Consider the following 20,274-nt stretch of genomic DNA (forward strand, 5'->3'; position numbering starts at 1 on the left):
TACCAGGAGGTATCTGTCCTTAGAAGAAAGGCCACAGCAGAAGAAGCAAAAGCCGCAGAATAGTCTAAGAAATCCTTTCATGTTTTCACCGGGACCAAGTCATGTTGACTGGTCATGAAGAGAACCAGCCGGGTGCCATTGTGATGCTGATGACATCACCATTAACTGAAGATCCACACACCACAAAAGCAGTGGATGCAACCAGGTACTTCACGCAGCCAAGTCCTAGAGATACACTCCCTGGGAAACACTGGTCCTCAAAGGGCATTTCGGCTGTCTTCTAACACCACCCTGATCCAAGGTAAGGGGCCTTTGAAGGAGTGGGTGTTGAGACTTTGGATAGTCGTGCCTGGGAGCTGGACTTGGTGCACATCTCAGCATTTGGGAGGCTGAGATAGGAAGATTGTTGTGAGTTCAAGGCCAGTCTGGGCAACAGAATGAGATCCTGTTTCAGTAAACAAAACAAAACAAAACAAAACAAAATATTGCGTGTAGGCAGCCTCCTCTGACCCTGGCCTCTGAACTTGTTGCCGATGCCTCAAGAGATCACTAGGAAGCAGCTGGGGACAGAGTGGCTAGCTGGATGGACCACAGCTCGCTTGTCCATGTATTCCCAATAGTAGTGAACTTAAAGATATCGATCTTCAAACTGCGAGGGTATTTCTGAGCAGGGTAACGTCTCATGAAGAATCGCCCAGTAGAGTCAGGATGTGAGCCACCTGTGATGTCCCATTTCCCAGCAGCCATGTGACAAAGGGCAAAAGAGATAGGTGAATTTATTTTATGCATTTGTTTCATGAGTTTCTACATCTGGACTACAAACCCAGACTGTCATCACATCAGTGAACAAGCAATGGAAGATGACAAAGGCGACCCTTAGCCTTCTGTGTTCTCATGATGGACTTGCCTCGCAAAGCTGGTGTGTTCTGTGCACTCAGAGCTCAGTTGAACTCAGGGCCAGACCCACCCTCCCCCAACCCCTGCCTCAGGAGCTTACTGAATGAGTCTACCACATGCTGGCACGCTGCCGTCAGCACGCTGGACACAGTGTTCAAGCAGACCCAGGTGAAACCTCCAACCTAGGTGCCATGCCACCTGGAGCTCAGATTCAGCTTAGAGCCTCCTGCCCATAATGTGGCCACTGACCCTCCTTACGGTCTCTGCGTAAATGGCCCCAGGTCGTCTGTCTCACCATGCCTGTGAGGGAAGAAATGACAAAGCCAACTTGGAGGGCCGAATTTGTTGGTTTCAGAAGACCTCATTGTCGCGATCCCACACCGTTGCCACAAACACACGATATTTCACGGGAATAAGATGGACTTGTAGGACGGAGAGCCAGTGGTTGCTGCACAAGCGTGAGAACCTGAGCTTAATTCCTGGTACTCGTGTGAAAGCGGGATGTGGCACACGGCCGAAGTCCTAACGCTCAGGGGCCTGAAACAGGTGGATTCCAGAGCTTTCTGGCTAGCCGGTGTAGGTGAAATGAGAAGCTCAGGTTCAGAGAAATCCTGCCTCAAGAAGTAAGGTGGGGAGCAACTGAAGACACCCAACATAGTCTCTGTGCACAGCAACAACACACACATGTGCACACGCATGCATGCACACACACACACACACGCAACACATACATGTGTATGCACACACACATGAGCACACACACGCACGAACACACACATACATACACACACACACACACACACGCACGCACGCACGCACGCACGCACACACATGCACAGATCGACTGGCTTCTCCAGGGAACACAAGGCAAGTCAGCACGTTTCAGATCTTTGAGGATCACTCCAAAGGCCTGTCAAGCAGAATAGAGATGACCTCGATCCCTCTCACTGACTATTCTAGGAGGAACTGTTGAGTTAGTGTCCAAATGTGTGCCGACACTAACCCACCACTGGGGGTGTTGGGATGCAGTGGGTCCGTTTAACCCACACTTAGAACCTTCTTTTCCTCCCCTCCTCCAGGAAGGAATGAAAACTAAGAAGAGACTGCTAATGTTGCTTTTCTGCCTCTTCCTGTTGCTGATGGCTAAGGTCGTCTTCAGGTAAATACTGATGAACCACAGCCTGCAGGAAGGCCAAGGGGGTTACTCTCATCCCTTAAAAATGCCATCAACACATGAGTGAACCAGAAGTTACTTCTTCTCTGGGGGACACCGTGCACATTTTAATTCTTTCATTTTCAGACGCCAGATGGGCATTTGTTGAGCTTCTCGTCCCAGGCTCCACTCTGGATGCTGGCAAACAGCAGACCTGCCCACAGGGGTATTTCATACACTGTGGAATTTCATATGTTACGTGACAATGTCATGAAAATGGAGTTGGGTGGAGGAGAGTGCTCAGTTATTACTGGTTTTGTGGTACTGGGGATAGAACCAGGACCTGGAGCATTTCCAGGTAAGTGCTCAGCCACTGGGCCAGACCTGAGCTATAATTACATCAATTATAAACCACCTCAAAGTTCCAGATTTGTGTCTTTGGGGAGGTTGGTTTTGTTTTATTTTTTTGTTTGTTTGTTTTTGAGACAGTGTTTCTCTGTGTAACATCTCTGATTGTCCTGGAACTCATTTTGTAGACCAGGCTGGCCTCAAACTCACGGAGATCCACCTGCCTCTACATCCCAGGTGCTGTGATTAAAGGTGGTAAATTTGTGTCTTATATAAACAAGACGAAAATCGACCTGCTAGGGTAATATCTGTTAACCTGCCTATATCTCTCCCCAGCAACTTTAACTCCTCCCTCCTCTATGCCTCTTCCTGGATCTGTAAGTTTCTGAGCACCACAGGAAAAGCAGTCATAGCTAAGAACAGAGGTGCACACCTTTGGTCCCAGAACTCCAGAGGCAAAGGCAGGTGGACCTCTGTGAGTTGGAGGCTAGCCTGGACTACACAGAAAGTTCCAGGCTAGTCAGGGATGCATAGTAAATCTCTCTCTCTCTTTCTCCCTGCCCCATATTGAGACAGGGTTTCTTTGTGTAGCCTTGACTGTCCTAGAAGTAGCTCTGTAGACCAGGCTGCCCTCATAGAGATCTGCTTGCTTCTGCTTCCTGAATGCTGAGACTAAAGGTGAGTGCCACCACCACCTGACAAGAGCCTGTCTCAAAAAAAAGAAAGAAAGAAAGAAAAGAAAAAAGAAAGGAAGGAAGGAAGACAGTCCTATCATGAAAGAATACTTTAAAAAATTAATCCTCTCCCAGCCCTCAAGTATGTTTGGCCTCTGTCTGTACATCTTTTAGGATAAAATGGGCATTTGATTTCTTTGCCAGTTTTATTTTGAATCAGGTTGCTGTATTTCTATATTTACTACATGTGTACTGGCAGAGCTGATGTATTTAGGGACAGAAACAGCAGCTGGACAGTCACACCTGATAGACTGCAGATCATGCTCACAGACCTCCATTGCATAAAATAACAGAAATGTAGACATTTAACATATCACTGCTTATCTTTTATTTAGTTTTATTTTATGTGTTTTGCCCATGTGCACATTTGTATATCACATGTGTGCCTGGTCCCAGCAGAGGTGAGAAGAGGGCCTCAGGTCCCCTGGAACCGGAGCGGGTGCTGGGAATGGGGCCTGGGTCCTCAGGAAGAGTAGCCGCCTCTCCAGCCTTCATCCGCTGTGTTTCTCAAGCTCACATTCTGTGGTGTCTTGTATTTTCTCTGGCAAACCCTCTCCTCAGGAGAGGCGCTCTCTCAGGGTGCCATTCTTCACTGTGTGACCATTCTGTAAACCGGAGGGTGAAACTGTCAGGGGCAGAGGGTCTGATGGTGACAGGGGCTGGAGACAGAAAAAGAAACCAGTCTCCCGATGTGGGTCAGTAGGTATGTAGTATGTATGTGAATCTATGTGTAAACATGCACTTATGTGTGTATGGGTATACCAGTGCGTGTGCGTGTGTGTGTGTTACAGGTTTCTGAAGAGACAGCACTTGAGGTGGTAGTATTTACTGGGGGGTCTCTTGGGATAGGACCATATGAGGAAAAACCTCCCAGCAGGTTGTCTTTTTTAAACAGGGACAATACCTCCCGGAGGGAACTTGGGGATCAAGGAGGAGAGGTTTATCCATTTGAGGGTGGTTTTAGTCTAGCCCATGTGGTTCCCAGCCCCTGGTTTCTCCAGATCAGAGAGCCCACCTACAGGGTCAATAGGATCGGGTGTGGTTTTGTTGGCGTGTAATAAACTGAAAATGCAGTCCTGGCTGGATCTAAAGAAACTGGGCTGTGTAAAGTTTTTGGTTGGAGCACCCCTGCCGAGAAGGAACTGACAGACCAGAAGCTCAGGATCATCGCTGGCTCATTAGCTTAGCACAAGTGGGCCTCCCCAAGACAAGGGCCTGGCATTCACAACTGGAGTGTCTCTGTGGGGATCGGGTTCTTTCTTTAGGCCAGGCCACTCTTTAGCCTGCCACAATTTCTGCCCTAAATCTAGAAATTAACAAGATTAACACACTGTAACACAGTGGATTTTTTTCTTAATTTTTAAAAAATTATCTTTAGCTAAGTGCATGTGTGTAGGATTGCATGTGGGTGTGTGCATGTGTCATGGATGCGCTGGAGTCACAGACAATTGTGAACCACTTGACACGGGTTCTGGTAACTAAACTCAGGTCTAGATGACCAAGTACTCTTAACCACTGAGCCATTGCTCCAGCAACACCAACTTGATGGTTTTTGGTAAACTCCCCATTTGTCATCTTGTGCCATGGAATTTTGACAGTCTGTCCTGGGAGGCCGTCGATTTGGTGGTGGGGTATCTGTGCAAGGCCACGTCAGAACACATCAGAGCAGGAGAGCTCCGGAGGTCAGCTCTGACATAGAACACCCCAGGTTGCACACTGGAAGCCATCAGGCAGGTGGTTAAACTAATAGTTAGTGAGAGTGTGGTGGTTTGCATGCAAATAGCCCCAGAGGCCCATAGGGAGTGGCTTTTTTGGAGGAGGGGCCTCACTAGGGGGCAGCTTTGAGGTCTCAGATGCTCAAGCCAGGCCACTGGCTCAGTCACTTCCTGCTGCCTGTGGATCCCAATATAGAACTCTCAGCTACCTCTCCAGCGCCATGTCTGCCTGGATGCCGCCATACTCCCTGCCCTGACAATAATGGACGAAACCTCTGAACTGTAAGCCAGTCCCAGTTACATATTCTTCTTCATAAGAGTTGCGGCGGTCATGGTGTCTCTCCAGACTCGTAAAACCCCAACTAAAACAGAGAGTTTTGCCCCTGACTCACCTTTTTTTTTTTCCACTGTTGGTCCAGATACAGGAAACTCTTGAATCCTTTCTTACTTTCTAACGTGGCAGGCTGAGTGTGGGTGACTTTGCTCAGTTGTAGGCATCTGGCTGTCCTGAGGTCATTGAAGGTGGGCTGGGTTAAGTCACTGGCATAAGGTGAAACTGCTCTTCAAATGGCTGGGATCTCCACTGCAGTGTGCTTGTCTGCAGCCACCTCATAGGAAGCTAAAACACCTGCACTTCAAAGCCTCAAGGTAGCTGAGGGTAGTGGACACGCCTTTAATGCCAGCACTCTGGAGGCAGAGGCAGGTGGATCTCTGCGAGTTCAAGGCCATCCTGGTCTGCAGAGTGAGTTCCAGGCCAGCCAGGGCTGCATAGTAAGACCCTGTCTCACAGAAAAGGGGTTGGGAATCAAACGTGAATACATAGACTCCTCCTGACCTCTTTACATCATGGAAATAACTTTTTTTTTTGAGTTTATAATCTCTAGTAACATTTTCCTCCTCCCACCAAGGTACCCTTTTCTTCATTCTCCTGCTGTTTGTGACCTCTCCCCCAATTCCTGCCATCTGTTCCCTAGGCCAGCTTGTCCCCTTCCAGACCAGGAGATACCTCCTCTCCCAGCTGCTTTCTTGGCCCCAGACTGTGTCCCTAGAGCTTTAACACTGCCCTGTCCCTGTCCCAAAGCCCCTGAAAGCCGAGGCTAGGCAGTGAGGACGGAGGAGAGAGGGCAGCCCAGCCTGCTGTGGGTTCGGCCGATGAGGGCTGGGCAAACAGATGCCGCAGTAACCTACTGCTCTTTGTGCCAGGAACCTCCAGGAAGATGAACTTCGGCGCTCAGACTGGTTTAACCCCAGGTAAGAGCAAAGACACGCATCGCTCAGAGGCGACAGCTTCATCACGAGCATAGTTCTGCCAGGGCACCTGGAATTAGGAGTTTGTTTCCACCATTCTGACACGAGGCCAGGGGAGCTTCCTCAAGACAGGAAGTCCTAGTGCCCTGGAGGAAGCTGGTGCCTTGGCCTGCGTTCACGGTTAACCTTCCTGTTTCTTCAGAGAAGGAGGTATGAGGCAGCTTCTTGCCCCTGCTCCTCGGGGGCAGCCGTGCCTGAGAGGGGTGTTTCGAAGAGCAAGGGTGTGTTCACTAGATACTGGTGTGTGGAGCTGGAGAGCCAGTCTGAAATCTTCCTTTTCTGCCCGGGGTTCCTGGGTGCTTGTAGCTGATGGTGGGGAAGGGTTGGTAAGGCCATGAGGTGGCTGGTATCTGAACACGTGTGAGCTACTGTATCACCTTGACAACATGTCTACCACTCCATCCCTAGTGGCTTAACCTCAGCAAACAGGAGCTGAGGCTTGTGAGAAGCAGGTGGGTCTGAGGCTTGCCCAGGTTTCCCTCAGGTTCATCTGGAAGCAACAGAAAAAGGCAACTACTGACCTTCCTAGCAGTCTCTGGCCCTGGCAGAAGCGGGAAGGTTAGCCACGAACTCGGGCCCAGGACTGACGTGGGCACCTCCCACGGTGAACTGGCTGCTTCTCCACCCGTGTGTGTCTCTCTGTTCCTTTTCTCCTTTGTGTTTGTAGAGGCCAGAGTTCAGGCGTCTTCCTTGACCGCCCTCCACCTTGGTTTGAGATGGGTTGCTCACTGAGACTTGAGTTCTGATTGGCTAGATGGGCTGGCCAACAGGCTTGAGGGATCCACCTGTTGCTAGCCTCCCAGCGGCTAGGATTTCTAGGCCAGTGACACCATACCTATCACTGTTGTGCTGTTGTTTATCTGTGTGTGTGTTTGTGCATGTGTGCACACGTGCTGTGGTGTGCATGTAGAGGTCGGAGGACAGCTTGCAGCGGCCAGGTCTCTTCTTTCACCTGGGGATCAAACTCAGGTCATCAGGTTTTACAGAAAGCACCTTTACCCTTCGAGGCATCCTGCTGGTCCTACATCCATTGATTTTTTTTTCCCCTTTTTAATGTGAACGTTGGGAATTGAACTCAGGTCATGATTGGTGGTTGGCAAGCATGTTATCAACAGTTCTCTGAGATATTGCGTGTGTCACATGCTCTGTGCTACAGAAGTTTGCTAACCAGCTCCCTCTGGGTACTGCTTCTCAGATGACCATTCATAAGCAAGGTGAGGGACATTGAATGGAATTTGCACACCGATATGTGTTTATCCACAGGACAAATTTCTAAAACAAGAGTCTTTGGATTGGACGCCACGGCATTTAAAATGTGTAAAATCGCTGGTTCCCTTTAATAACTGTACAATTTTGTTTTCTTATTTACAGTGCATAACGTCTTATTGGCTCTTTTGTTCTTGGTGAAGCAGACTCTCTTGCTAAACTCTCTCAATTCAGTCTGTGCCTCCACAGTTGTGATGCAAACACCTTTTAGATAATTGGGGGTTTTTTATCATAATTTTTTTTTGTTTTTTTGAGACACAGTTTCTCTGTAGCTTTGGAGCCGTCCTGGAACTAGCTCTTGTAGACCAGGTTGGCCTCAAACTCACAGAGATCCACCTGCCTCTGCCTCCTGAGTGCTTGGTTTAAAGGCGTGCACCACCACCACCTGGCTAAGGAAGATATATTTATACCCAAGAAAGATACAGAATCTACTTTAGCAACATTAATCATTGGGAAATGCAAATCAAGCCACTTCACTTCCAACAACATGGGAAGGATGGGCAGACAAAGCTAGACAATGAAGGGCATTCGGATGTAGAGGAATTTGAACTGCCAGGTTTAATTGCGGCATTGCAAAACTACTTGTTAGCTAGTTAGAGAATTGTGACAGGACAGTGATTCCACCTAGAGGCGGAGTTGGGTCTAGAGACCCATTCCCAAAAGAATTAAAACATGCTCATAGAAAATTCATCTATGAGTTTCCGTGGGAGCATCATCCCCGGTGTATCTAGGAGGTAAATTAACTCATTGTCCCTCCACGGACAGATGAGCAAACAAGATGCAGTCTAATGATCAGGTGGGATAGCTTTCAGTAATATTTCACATTAGGCAATATACAGGGGCAGATGTTAGACACTGCCAGAGGTGGCAAGGAGGTAGTAGCTGCTCTTTGTAGAGTGATATGCCACAATGTTTCATTTTAATTGGGAGCACTATTAACAATATTGTATTTTAAATACATATCTAAAATTATATGTACACATACACACATACCCCGGGAAGATGTACGTTCATATGAATGCAGATGTTGTAGAGGCCAAAGAGGGAGCTGGAGTTGCAGGAGGTGGTGAGCAGCCTGACGTGGATGCTAGGAACTGAACTTGGATCTCAGCAAGCACGTTTTGTGTTTCTACATCATTAGTGTTGTAGACACGGACTTAATGTGTGGAACTAATCTGGTAAAATCTACGCTCTCTAATTTACTTATGAATTCTAGATGATTTTTCTTCTTAGAATTTTGCAGGTAGATGATTAAGTACTGATGATGTATTATGGTCGGCATTGTTTTTCTCATTTCCAATTTGATGCCTTAATTTCCTTTTCTTGCCTTACTTCAAATGGCCATGGTTTCTGCCATTATGTTAAAGAGCAATGTGAGGAACATCCTTGTCATGTTCTTGATCTTAGGGAGAAGAAGCCAGTCTTTCACTATTTAATATGTTAGCTGTAGGTCATTTATAGATTTTTTTTAAAACAGGGTCTCACTTTGTAGTCTTGACTAGCCTGGAAGCATGCTATATTGTAGACAAAGCTGCCCTCAAACTCATAGAGATCCACTTTTCCCTGCCTCCCAAAATTAAAAATGTACACCACCACATTCATAGGACAAGTAGATTTTTTTTAAAAAAAAATTCCATATTAGGCATTTCTCCCCATTCCCATCCTTTTGTGGAAGTTTTTTTTTAAAGATCATGAATAGGTGTTAGACTCCATAATGTTTATCTTGTGTTGAGGGATTTAGGCATGTGACTTTTCTTTAGCTTCTGATGTAGTGACTTACGTTAATTTTGTAATTGCCTCACCTTCTTGTCATGTCCTAATCCTTCTATTTTCTCAGTACTTAATGCAAGTCTAATCTATCTCACTCTTGTTGGATGACACAGACGGCTTGAGCCATGTGTTTAGAACACCACAGGGTACACAGAGCGAGAAAAGGAGCAAGGAAGTCAGGTGCTGGAGCCGGGATCCTGCCTACAGTGCCGCCTTCAGGCAAAACCAAGACGATGGCAGGGCTCTGGGTTGTCTACTATGTTTTAATTGGTTAAGTTGTAACTAGCTCTCAAGATAAATAATCCCAGGCTTCAGAGGAGAATGCCAAGTCTGAGGCCAGACTCTCTGGGGGCGCTGTGGCTCTGCCAGCTCAGCCACTTGCTCGCTGTGTGCCCACGTGAAGAACAAGAAGAAAACTCGCACTCACCCGAGGAAAGGCATTGCCAGGGTCACGTGAGTGAACCCGAGTTTACCACATCTGATTGGCCCCTTGTCGGTGGTGCCATCTCAGGGTTAGCTAACACCTGGCATTGGGTGCCCAACACTGTCACCATGCAATGACACCCAACGCGTGCCTGTTCTTTGGCTTTGACATGGTGACTTGTGTCAGTTTCTGACTGTTGAACCGTGCTGTCAAATTTTACTTCTGCTTTTGTGTGTGTCCCATAGGATGCGTGTGGATGTCATCACCACCACGGACTGGCTGGCTCCAGTCATATGGGAAGGCACCTTCGACAGAGAGGCCCTTGGGAAATATTACAGAAAGCAGAACATCACCGTGGGCTTGGTTGTGTTTGCAGTTGGCAGGTAAATGCTGTGGAGCACTGCCTCTTTACCTTGGGAAATGTGGTTCAGTAACCATAGATGTTTTGCCCCCAAAGAGCTATAAGTCGCCTTTTGTGATCACTACTGCTGAGCATACCAAACAGAATGTGCTACGATGAGTCCCTGTACCAGGGCTAGGTCCATAAGGCCACTCAAGAGTTTTAAGCAAGGCCCCACTTAGCTCTGACTCAGTAGTTCTAAAATTCCATGGCCGTCGTCAGAACTATGGGCTTACTAACTAGCTTGGTGGATTTTCAGACCCAACAGATCTCTACCCTGACCTACTGGAGTTTTCAGTATCAAGGACGCTTCTCTTGTTAGTGGTGTGCACATTCTTGTTAGTGGGTGCACCCACTCCATTTAGAAACATAATTTCTTGTTCTGTGTGTTCCCAGTCTCACTGACCAGTACCTGGACCCATTCTTGCGATCAGCCAGTAAGTTCTTCATGCCTGGCTATAAGGTGATCTTCTACGTCATGGTGGATAGGTTCCTGCAGCTACCTGAAATGGACTACGACCCTCGGCACTCCTTTCAAATCCACCTCATAGGTGAGGAGAGATGGTGGAACAACTACGACCTCATGCGCATGAAGCTGCTAGGTGAGCACATCCAAGACCACATCCGACACGAGGTGGACTTCCTCTTCAGCATGAGCGCGAACCTGGTCTTCCAGAGCGAGTTTGGAGTGGAGACCCTGAGCATGTCTGTTGCCCAGCTCCATGCTTGGTGGTATTTCCGGAAGACAGGGGATCTTCCTTATGAGAGGAGACCTATGTCAGCAGCCTACATTCCCTTTGGGCTGGGGGACTTCTACTACGCTGGCACCATCGTAGGGGGCATGCCCCTCCGGGTTCTAGACTTGACTCAGGAATACATGAAAGGGGTTGTTCTGGATGCGGAAAACGGACTCAACAGCACCTACGAGAAATACCTCAACAAATATTTCTTCCTCAACAAGCCCACCAAGCTTCTCTCCCCAGAGTACAGCTGGGACCCCACCTTTCACACCCTTCGGCAAGTGCGGTCCATGAAGATTGCTCAGTATCCCATAGACAGTTTATGATGTGCCAGTGTTTATGGGCTAATGAACAACCCCAGTAGTTCCTTATAGATACAGAATGTCTTTTTAAAGACTCACACTTCAGAAGCCTGATAATGTACACTCTTTCCAAATCAACTGTTTTTTCTTGCGATTTTGAATCAGCCAATTTGACTGAAACTGAATGAATAAAAGGTGATATTTTATGTCCATACACATAATGCCGTTAGCTCTGTGGTGTAGGCAACGTGAAGTTATTGAGATACGGAGCATATTTTATTTAATGGAGGAAGACTTTAGTTTACAAATAAAAATCTTTTCACACAATGAAAAAATGCTTTAATATTAATCTATAGAAGAAAAAAACAATAAAAGTCCATTGTGCTCACGGCTTGGGTCTCCCATCATCCCTGTGTGCTCATGGCTTGGTATTCCATCATCCCTCTGTGCTCATGGCTTGATCTCCCATCATCCCTCTGTGCTCATGGTTTCATATTTCATCATCACTGTTTGCTCAGGGCCTGGTCTCCCATCATCCCTGTATGTGCTCACGGCTTGGTCTCCCATCATCCCTGTAAGTGCTCACGGCTTGGTCTCCCATCATCCCTGTATGTGCTCATGGTTTGGTCTCCATCATTACTGTGTGCTCATGGCCTGGTCTCCCATCATCCCTTATGTGCTCATGGTTTGGTCTCCCATCATACCTGTGTTGGGTTCATGGCTAGGTATCTTATCCGGTTCTGTTGGCCTTTCTTCTGTCCTGAGCTGATGCCACGTGATTCTCAGCTTCCTCTCTCTACATTAGGGTGGAAGGCTGGAGCTCGATGCACTGCTTTTCTTTTAAAAACTTTTCAAATTTGCATGCAAATGGATGGAAATAGAAAACGCTTTATTGAGTGAGGTAACCCAGACCCAAAAAGAGGAATACGGTATGTACTCACTCATAAATGGATTCTAGCCATAATTAAAGGAGATTGAGCCTATAATTCGTGATCCTAGAGAAGCTAAATAAGAAGGTGAACCCAAAGAAAATCATATAGTTATCCTCCTGGATATTGGAAGTAGACAAGATTGCCAGGCAAAAGTTGGGTGCACGGGGGTGGGGGGGTGGATGTAAGGGGAGATGATGGGTAGAGAGAAGGGAGAAGGGGAGGATTCGGGAGAGCTTGGGGGAATGGGATGGGTGGGATGGAGGAAGGGTGGATATGCGAGCAGGGAAGTAAATATCTTAATTAAGGGAGCCATTTTAGGGTTTACAAGTGACTTGACTCTAGAGGGGTTCCCAGGTCCAAGGAGAGGTCCCAAGATGGTTCCTTGGGCAGCAGAGGAGAGGTTGCCTGAACTGGCCTTGTCCCATAGCCACACTGAAGAATATCTTGCATATCACCATAGAACCTTCATCTGGCGATGGATGGAGATAGAGACAGAGACCCACATTGGAACACTGGACTCAGCTCCCAAGGTCCAAATGAGGAGTAGAAGGAGGGAGAACATGAGCAAGGAAGTCAGGATCACGAAGGGTGTGTCCACCCACTGAGACACTGGGACGGATCTAATGGGAGCTCACCAAGGCCAGCTGGACTGGGACTGAAGGATCATGTGATCAAACTGAACCCTCTGAATGTGGCTGGCAATGAAGGCTGACTGAGAAGCCAAGGACAATGGCACTGGGTTTTGATTCTACTACATGGACTGACTTTGTGGGAGCCTGGTTTGTTTGGATGCTCACTTTTATAGACCTGGATGGAGGGGGGAGGACCTTGGACTTCCCACAGGACAGGGAACCCTGATTGCTCTTAGGACTCAAGAGGGAGGGGGAGGTGGGGAGGGAGAGGGAAAAGGGAGGCAGGGAGGAGGTGGAGATTTTTAATAAATAAATAAATAAATAAACAAATAAATAAACTTTTCAAATTTTATGCCTTCATGTAAATTTCAGATTTCTTTTGTATTAGGAAAAATTCCTTCCTGGACCTGCTGTGGAACAAGGTCCTCTGAGCAAAACGGCTGCCATCTTCATCAGATCAGCTGTGACTACTGGCAAGGGTCCAACATGATTGGGCTTGTTGACTATTGACATTCCCTCACAGAAGGAAAGGGGGCAAGGCTGTCATTGGATCCACATTTGAGAATTCAGTTGGCCCTTCCAAGAATTTGCATCCAATTCTGTCCTAACTGTATGAGGAGGCCTCAGGTCTTAGAGGCACTAGAGTGTTTGGGAGAGATAGTTAACCGAGAGGAGCTCCATTTATGAAGTTATGGGAAGCCTCCATCCTCACTGGGTAAAGACTTTCCGAGGCATATGAGTAGGGGCCACCCATGCTCTTGTAAGTAAGTCAACAAACACATAGGTTCCCCAGGCTAAACTTAGGTTTGCCACTGGTACCTTGTGAGGAGCGGGTAGATTTTCATTTCTCCCTCAGGGAGGAGTGCTTGTAACCAGACATTGAGCTGCTTAGTGTGTAGAGTAACCGAAGGTTATTAAAACTGCATCATATTGTGAGAAATAAATTGTTATGACCCATTTTCAGTATGCTTAGAACGCCTGAGAGTTACAGACCAAAGGAAGCTGTTGGCCCCTCCCTCTTCCAGCTGGGGGCTGGTGCTTGTCTCAGAGAGCTGGGAAGTTGCAGGCTGTCAGCCACGTGACTGAGTCCATAATCAGAAAAGGAAGCAGTCTCAACCCCTAGTCATTAGATAAGATTTTGTGTCCTGAACAATAGGCCAGGGAATTTGGGAAGGAGTGGGCTGTGCCAGAAGCACGTGACTGGAGTGCCGGTCTATGGGTGAAGATGGCAGGGCTTCTTGGGATGAGAGACTTTAAAAACCATTCTCTCAGGCTTGAGAGATGGGTCACTGGTTAAGACCACTTGCTGCCTTTGTAGACGACCCGAGTTTGATTCTCAAGATTCATGTTGGGGGGTCTCACAACCATCTGTAATTATCAGCTCCAGCTCCAGGAGATCCGAAACTCTCTGCTGGCCTTCTATGGTTCTCTCTCTCTCTCTCTCTCTCTCTCTCTCTCTCTCTCTCTCTCTCTCCTTTCTCTCCTCTGTCTCTCTCTTTCTTCCCACCCCCCTCTCTCTCTTTTCCATACACACACATATTAAAAACAAACAAGCAAAACCCAAAAATAAAACAAAAACAAACCGCTGTCTCATGCCGAATCGGCACGGCAACCTTGGTGGTTTGAGTAAGAGGGGCCCCATTGGCTTGTATATGAAAATGCTTTGTCACTGGGAGTGGACTGCTTGGAAGAATTTGGAGGATTAGGAGGTGTGTCCTTGTTGGAGGAAGAAGTGTGTCACTGGGGCTAGGCTTTGAGGTTTCAAAAGCTCACACCAGGCCCAGCTTCTCTCTGCCCCTCTCTCCTTGTGGATGGATTAGGATGTAGTTCTCAGCTACTGTGCCAAGTGGCATGCCCCTCTGATTCCCATCATGATGATAATGGACCACGCCTCTGAAACTACAGGTCAGTCTCAATTAAATGCTTTCTTTTATAATAGCTGCCTTGGCCATGGTGTCTTTTCATGGCAATAGGACAATGACTAACATACCAGCTATGCCATCTGGCCCCTTTCTCCATGATAGAGTCTCTTTTTATAGAACAGTATATTAAAGTAACTGCTCCCTTTTGCCTGTTTCTTTTATTTGTTACAGACTGAGGGTCACGTTTCCCAAAACACTGAAGGTTACACAGGAATGTCACGTCTCTGTGTAGTCAAGTTACCTTTTTTTGGCTGCTATCAAATATGGATGGAAGTAAGGTCTTGAGTGTGCTGAGTAAGAGCCCTGCCCTTGGGCCACGCCTCAGCCCCCAAGTAAAATTTCTGTGCCCAATGGGGCGTTTTCTGTAAGAACACCTAGATTCCCTCACCTTCTTTCAAGTCGGTACCTCTTAAGCCTCCTGGACACTCCTTCAGTCATAGGCCAGGCGGGGAGTCTTGGGGATCCCTTTGTGGTGTTCGATGGGACCAGGTTACCACAGAGAGGGAGGGGAAGACCAGACAGGCAGAGGTAGCTCTGGGCTCTAGGCCCCTAGGAGCTGCCGAGGGCTTTCCTCTGCTGCTGGCCGTGGTGAGGAGGAGGAAGGGAGACTGAAGCAGCAGAAGGTGAAGGGGCCCAAGTGAGAAGCGACATCTAGGCCCTATCTGGGGGACACTGGTCTGTGGAGAGGAAGAGAAAGGGTGGGATTAAGTTCTTCACTTGATTGCTTTCAAATCAGTCAGTGCCCTGATAGAGTCTCACCTCCTCCCCCACCACAGATCCTCAGCATGTTCTCTCTTCCATGGAGCCTCAGGTTTCTCTGAGGACACCCTTCCTGACCTCCGCACATGCAAGGAGTCCCCTGCAGCCCCTGCTCCTGACAAATGGCTCCATTGCAACCTTGCTCGTCCTCTGCTGCTGTCTGCTTAGGTGTGACCTGAGCCTGTCTTGTTCCACTGACATGGCTGTGTGCTTGTTGATTGACTAAATGACATCCTGAGTGGTGGTGCAAAAGGGCTGGGTGCTGGGGTCAGGAGACCCTGAGATCTGGCTCACACCCAGGTCCTCTTCCTAGTTGTGCCCCTCTCCCCTACTCTGGATTGTCTCTGAGCCACACCCGTGGCATGGAGTCAGTAAGTGCCCTCATGACGGTGACTCAAGGTACCGCATAAAGCCTGGCAGCGAAAGCATCCAACACAGGTCTGGCCAGAACAGCAACATCATGAAGGCCGTGCTTGTGCTGTTATTGCATCATGGGGTGGATGAGAACGAGAGGACCTCCTTAAACCGCTGAGGAGCAGCTGGAGGGCAGCGCTTACCAGCTATGTTGAAGATGGGGGCCTTGAGAAGGTGGAATTTCTCTATAAACACCAGGTATTTCCCCAGCCAGGTAGGGTCCTCAAGCATTCTTCTGGCTGGAATTAGACAGATGACAATGAGGGTGGAGGTCTCTGAGCTTTCAGTTCTCCTGGATTAAACAGGGAGGAAGCAGAGCCCCGGGGCAGGGTACAGAGACCCCGACCATCAGCTGTCTGACACTGTCTCCTGAGTTTCAGGGCGTATACTGGGGTTGTTTGGGAAGCAGGACTACCTCCGCAGTTACCTCCCAGACCCAGCACCTCCCTCTCCCAGTGACCACAACAGCCCCTTCACTGTCTCTTCTCAAAGCATGTCGGGGGCAGCCAGTGAGACCAACAGGAGGAGCACATGCAGAAGCCATGAGTTCTATGCCCAACATGGGAAAAGAGGGCAGGCACAGGTCTGATTCCAGCAGTCTAATGCATCTCTAATAAACAAATGAGGCCCATGGCCTTCACGAGGAGCCCAGAGAGACCCAGCTTCCTGCCTGCACACCCGTGCTCCCTTCTCAGAGCTCAAGGCTCTTGGCTTCAGTGTCACCGGGACCCTGGTAGTGGCCCCCCCCTCCTGCCTCCAGTCTTCAAGATGTATCAGCTGCCTGACAACCCCTCAGAAACTCCTCTTGATTCTTCTTCCCTGATGCTTCCTTTTGGGAATCCTGGAAGGACCCAGCTACTGCCAATCCCAGGACAGTGGCAGACTGTATCTGACACCTGCTGCTCATGGGGCAGGATGTGAATGAGTAATGGATTGAGTGAATGAGCTGCCTGAAATAATGCAGGTTCCTGTATGGCGGGAGCTTGGGTGTCACTTTGAGCTGCCCACAGTCCTTAACAGCCATCATGAAACTCTACTTCTGGACAGAAAGTCTCTGGTCAGACTAGGGAGTGACCAACACCTCCCAGAAGACCTAGACACAGCAGCCAGGGCAGGGGAGAGCCATCACCTACCCAGAAGTGCCCACAGGTTTGTGACCTCGCTGTCCTCAAAGCGAACATAAAGAATGAGGTTGTTGTAGTCGGTGCTGACGAAATGGACGTTCATGCTGCCTCCCTCAACTGTGGAAAACCGGGTGACAGGAAATGCCTCTGCCCTTTATCCCCAGGACTCCACCTCCCCCCAGAGACCGTGACACCACTGGGAGGATTGCGCAGTCTGCCCAAAGCTGGTAGCTCTTCCAGGTGTTGGGCTCTGTGAAGGGCATCTGTAACCCCCAGCTGGACCTCCCTCTTCAGCATGGCACCCGGGTTCCCCAGGAAGTACTCACATGTTCCTTGGTACTGGCCTGGGAGCCCCGCTGGATGGACAGTAACATTGATCCCTGTGCATACCCCCTCTCCTCTAGAGAGAAGAGGAATTTATATGTAGTTTTGCTTGACGGGGTGACTGGCTCCAGGCACAGAGGAACCCTGGAGGGGACCCTGGCTGAGAGGCCTGAAATCCTCCCCAGTTCTCAGCTCCCAGTGTTTGGGAGTAGCCTTCACTGGGGTCAGACAGATGGAGAGAGAGTATGGTATGCTGGTCACTGTAAGGAGAGGAACGGGTTCTGAAACTCACAGGGGACGGATGATGGCCCTGCTCATCACGGATGAAACCAGGCTTCCAGAAGAGGCTGAGACCAGACTGTCCTCAGAGTTGGGTCTTGGGCTCACAATCCTGACCTGTTTGTCTCTAACTGTTCTTGTTCAATACAGACAAAGCTCCTATTTCATGGGGCCCACTCTGGTCTTGGACTCATTATATAGCTAAGGATGACTGTAAACTCCTGGCCATCCTGCTTCTACTTCACAAGTGCTGAGATTAAAGATCCATGCCACTAAGCTCAGGTGACTTCAGTACTTTTAAATAACAATAATTTATTTTGCGATTTCCTCCATGGCTGGAGGTTAGACCACATGTTATGCATCTTGGAGGGCATGTCAGTCAGGCCTGGCAGCTCTGTGCCTTTTCTGCCATCTCTTTCTCATAAGCCTTGGGGCATGCACTTGCAAGCCATAGCCTTCAGCCTGGCATGGTACCACGGTCCCTCTGGCCACCCATGCTAACCCCTCAGGGCTCTGGGCAGGAGATAAGCATTACCGCAGGCACTCACTTCTCAAACAGCACAAAGTCCACATCCCCACTGTCTCTTGTCTGAATGGAGTAGAGGGAAAGTCTCAGGGGGTCAGTGGGCAAGACCAGGTCCCTGTGGCTGGTGGCCAGCTGGATGGTAAACCAACGTCCTTCCACCTGCGGGGGTGTGGGCATGGGAACCAGAGAGGTGACGAGTTCTGAGCTTCCGGTCTCAGTGTTCAGAAAATAAGCCTGGTCAGTAGATGGGCACCCATGCCCAGGGTGTACACTGGCCTGCCCACACCCCAGTACAGTGAGCTTCTAGGGGTCCCAGGTCAGAGTGCAAGCTGTGACTTTCTGCTTAGAAATATTCGACTCCATTCTCTTCCGGTGTTCCTTTCTTCTCTGTCCCCTTGATCAGCAACCCCCATCCTCAATGCCCACCTCTTCCTCAATGCCCCCCCTTCCTCAATGTCCCCCTTCCTCAATGCCCCCCTTCCTCAATGCCCCCCTTCCTCAATATCCCCCTTCCTCAATGTCCCCCTTCCTCAATGCCCCCTTACTCAATGCCCCCACTTCCACAGTACCCCCTCTTTCTCAATGCCCCCCTTTCTCAGTTCCCCCCATCCTCAATGCCCCCTTCCTCAATGCCCCCTCTTCCGCAGTGCCCCCTCTTTCTCAGTGTCCCCCTTCCTCAGTGCCCCTCTTTCTCAGTGTCCCCTCTTCCTCAGTGCCCTCCACCTCTCCCATCCCTCCGATCTCTGGTTTGAGCTCTGTTCCCCAGAGTCATCATGACTTGGAACTGTTCTCACTAACCCTCCCAGCCTGGCACAGTCCCCACATCTGATTCTGGGCGCCAAGACCCAGAGATAGACAGGAGCCAGACACATTTTGAGCGACGTGTCCTAGTGGGGACCTGTCGTCTCAGCTCTGGCTCTGCTTCCACAGCCAAGGCTCTACAGCCTCCGCGTCTGCTCTTGGACCACCAGCTTCAATTATCACCGTCAATTACTGGGCGCTGTGTCTCCCAGAGCTCCTGGAAAGTCGGGGTACTTAAGCACACCCATGCTGTGACACTACACCCAGTCCTTAGCCCAGCACGGAGACTGGATCCGGCCATGACACAACTCACCTTGTGTGCGTCAAAGTCGGGCTGTACAGGCACCTCTTCCGGATTCTCCTGGGCCAGATCTATGTTGAAGGCCACGAACAGCAGCCAGGCCCTCACGAGTGTCATGGCACCTGGGACCACGTGCAGCAGGCCCCGGCAGCTCCCCGTCGCTGAGAATATCCTAAGCAGCCCACTTCTAAGCATCTGCTGGCCCGCCTTTCTCTCCTCCCAACCGTGCACATTCCAGTCCTCCCTAGGCCTGAAACAGAGCTGGGTACCACTCAAGCCAGTGAGACAAAAACGTGGTGAGCCTGTCGGGGCAGCTTAACCACATTGCAGTGTGTCCTGGGAGCCCAGGGAGAGGCTGCTGGTTAGAAGGAGACCATAGGGGAGTCTGCTACTCCCTCAGGGTGTAGCCCCTTGCCCCCAGGTCTGACATCTTCCTGGTGTGTCATCCACTGTCCACAGGAGCAGGAGCGGAAGGACTCTCCTCCATCCTTGCTCACCTCACACCAGCTAGCTCCTTCCCGGGGTGTGAAGGGAGCACAGGTCCACACAGACAGTCTCTCTGGACAGCACTTGAGGAACGTGAGGGCCCTGCCGGTGTGAGCTGCTACTGTACCTGTTTATCATGTCTCTCACCACCCCTCCGGCAGCCTCAGGGCCACTCTGCCCCATGGGTCCAGGACAGCATGGGTGGTCACTTTTCTAGTGTCCTCCTTTGCTTTAGGGTCAGGCCCCAGGTTTACTCACTCCTTCCGGACACCACATTGGACAGCTCTTGCCAAATGTGACACCTTCCTCTGCACTGTTTTCTTCTCTGGCCTTTCTTCAGGACATTTTGTTCTGGTTTTTTTTTTGTTGTTGTTGTTGTTGTTTTGATTTTGTTGTGTTTTTTTCTCTTTTGTTCTGCAGGGACTTGGCTCAGGGACACTCTAGAGAGCTGCACACCTTTGGGTTTGGTGGAGGAAGAGCTTGTCACTGGGTAACCAGAGGTCCAGCTTCCCACTAGGGTTGAGCTAGCTGACAGCAGCCAGGCGTTTGCCTGCTCCTCCACTTCGTGATTAAGTTCACTTGCAGCCAACGGTTTCTAAGGCAGGAGACGGTCAATTTTGGGGGAAGGTCAGAAACCCAGGCAAGGAGGACCTGGTCTGACCTGCAAGATCTTTCTGTCTATGCATAGCTCTCTTGGATAAGGTCCTAGCCTCCACT

The 20,274-nt window shown here is 49.4% G+C and overlaps 2 protein-coding genes across 3 annotated transcripts; one reads left to right on the forward strand and one right to left on the reverse strand.

Moving 5' to 3' along the window:
• Positions 1-172: 172 nt before the first annotated feature.
• On the forward strand, positions 173-11,448 carry Glt6d1 (glycosyltransferase 6 domain containing 1). Of its 2 annotated transcripts, XM_048452761.3 has the most exons (5): positions 173-301; positions 1,977-2,056; positions 6,051-6,098; positions 9,861-9,998; positions 10,412-11,448. In XM_048452761.3, the coding sequence occupies exons 2-5, from the start codon at positions 1,983-1,985 to the stop codon at positions 11,079-11,081; spliced, it is 930 nt and encodes a 309-aa protein (XP_048308718.3). In that variant the 5' UTR covers positions 173-301; positions 1,977-1,982; the 3' UTR covers positions 11,082-11,448. The 2 variants fall into 2 exon arrangements, with proteins under 2 accessions (XP_048308718.3, XP_087756252.1); XM_087900126.1 differs by lacking the exon at positions 6,051-6,098.
• Positions 11,449-13,169: 1,721 nt separating this feature from the next.
• Positions 13,170-19,358, reverse strand: LOC125412176 (lipocalin 1-like). The gene is made up of 6 exons (XM_087900127.1): positions 19,084-19,358; positions 17,992-18,128; positions 17,167-17,240; positions 16,850-16,957; positions 15,860-15,955; positions 13,170-15,220 (listed from the first exon to the last, which is right to left on the reverse strand). Exons 1-6 carry the CDS (start codon positions 19,264-19,266, stop codon positions 15,195-15,197), a joined length of 624 nt encoding a protein of 207 aa, XP_087756253.1. The 5' UTR covers positions 19,267-19,358; the 3' UTR covers positions 13,170-15,194.
• Between the last annotated feature and the right edge of the window lie 916 nt (positions 19,359-20,274).

This window comes from Myodes glareolus, chromosome 21 (assembly GCF_982192425.1).
Source record: "Myodes glareolus chromosome 21, mMyoGla1.1, whole genome shotgun sequence".
Taxonomy (NCBI): domain Eukaryota; kingdom Metazoa; phylum Chordata; class Mammalia; order Rodentia; family Cricetidae; genus Myodes; species Myodes glareolus.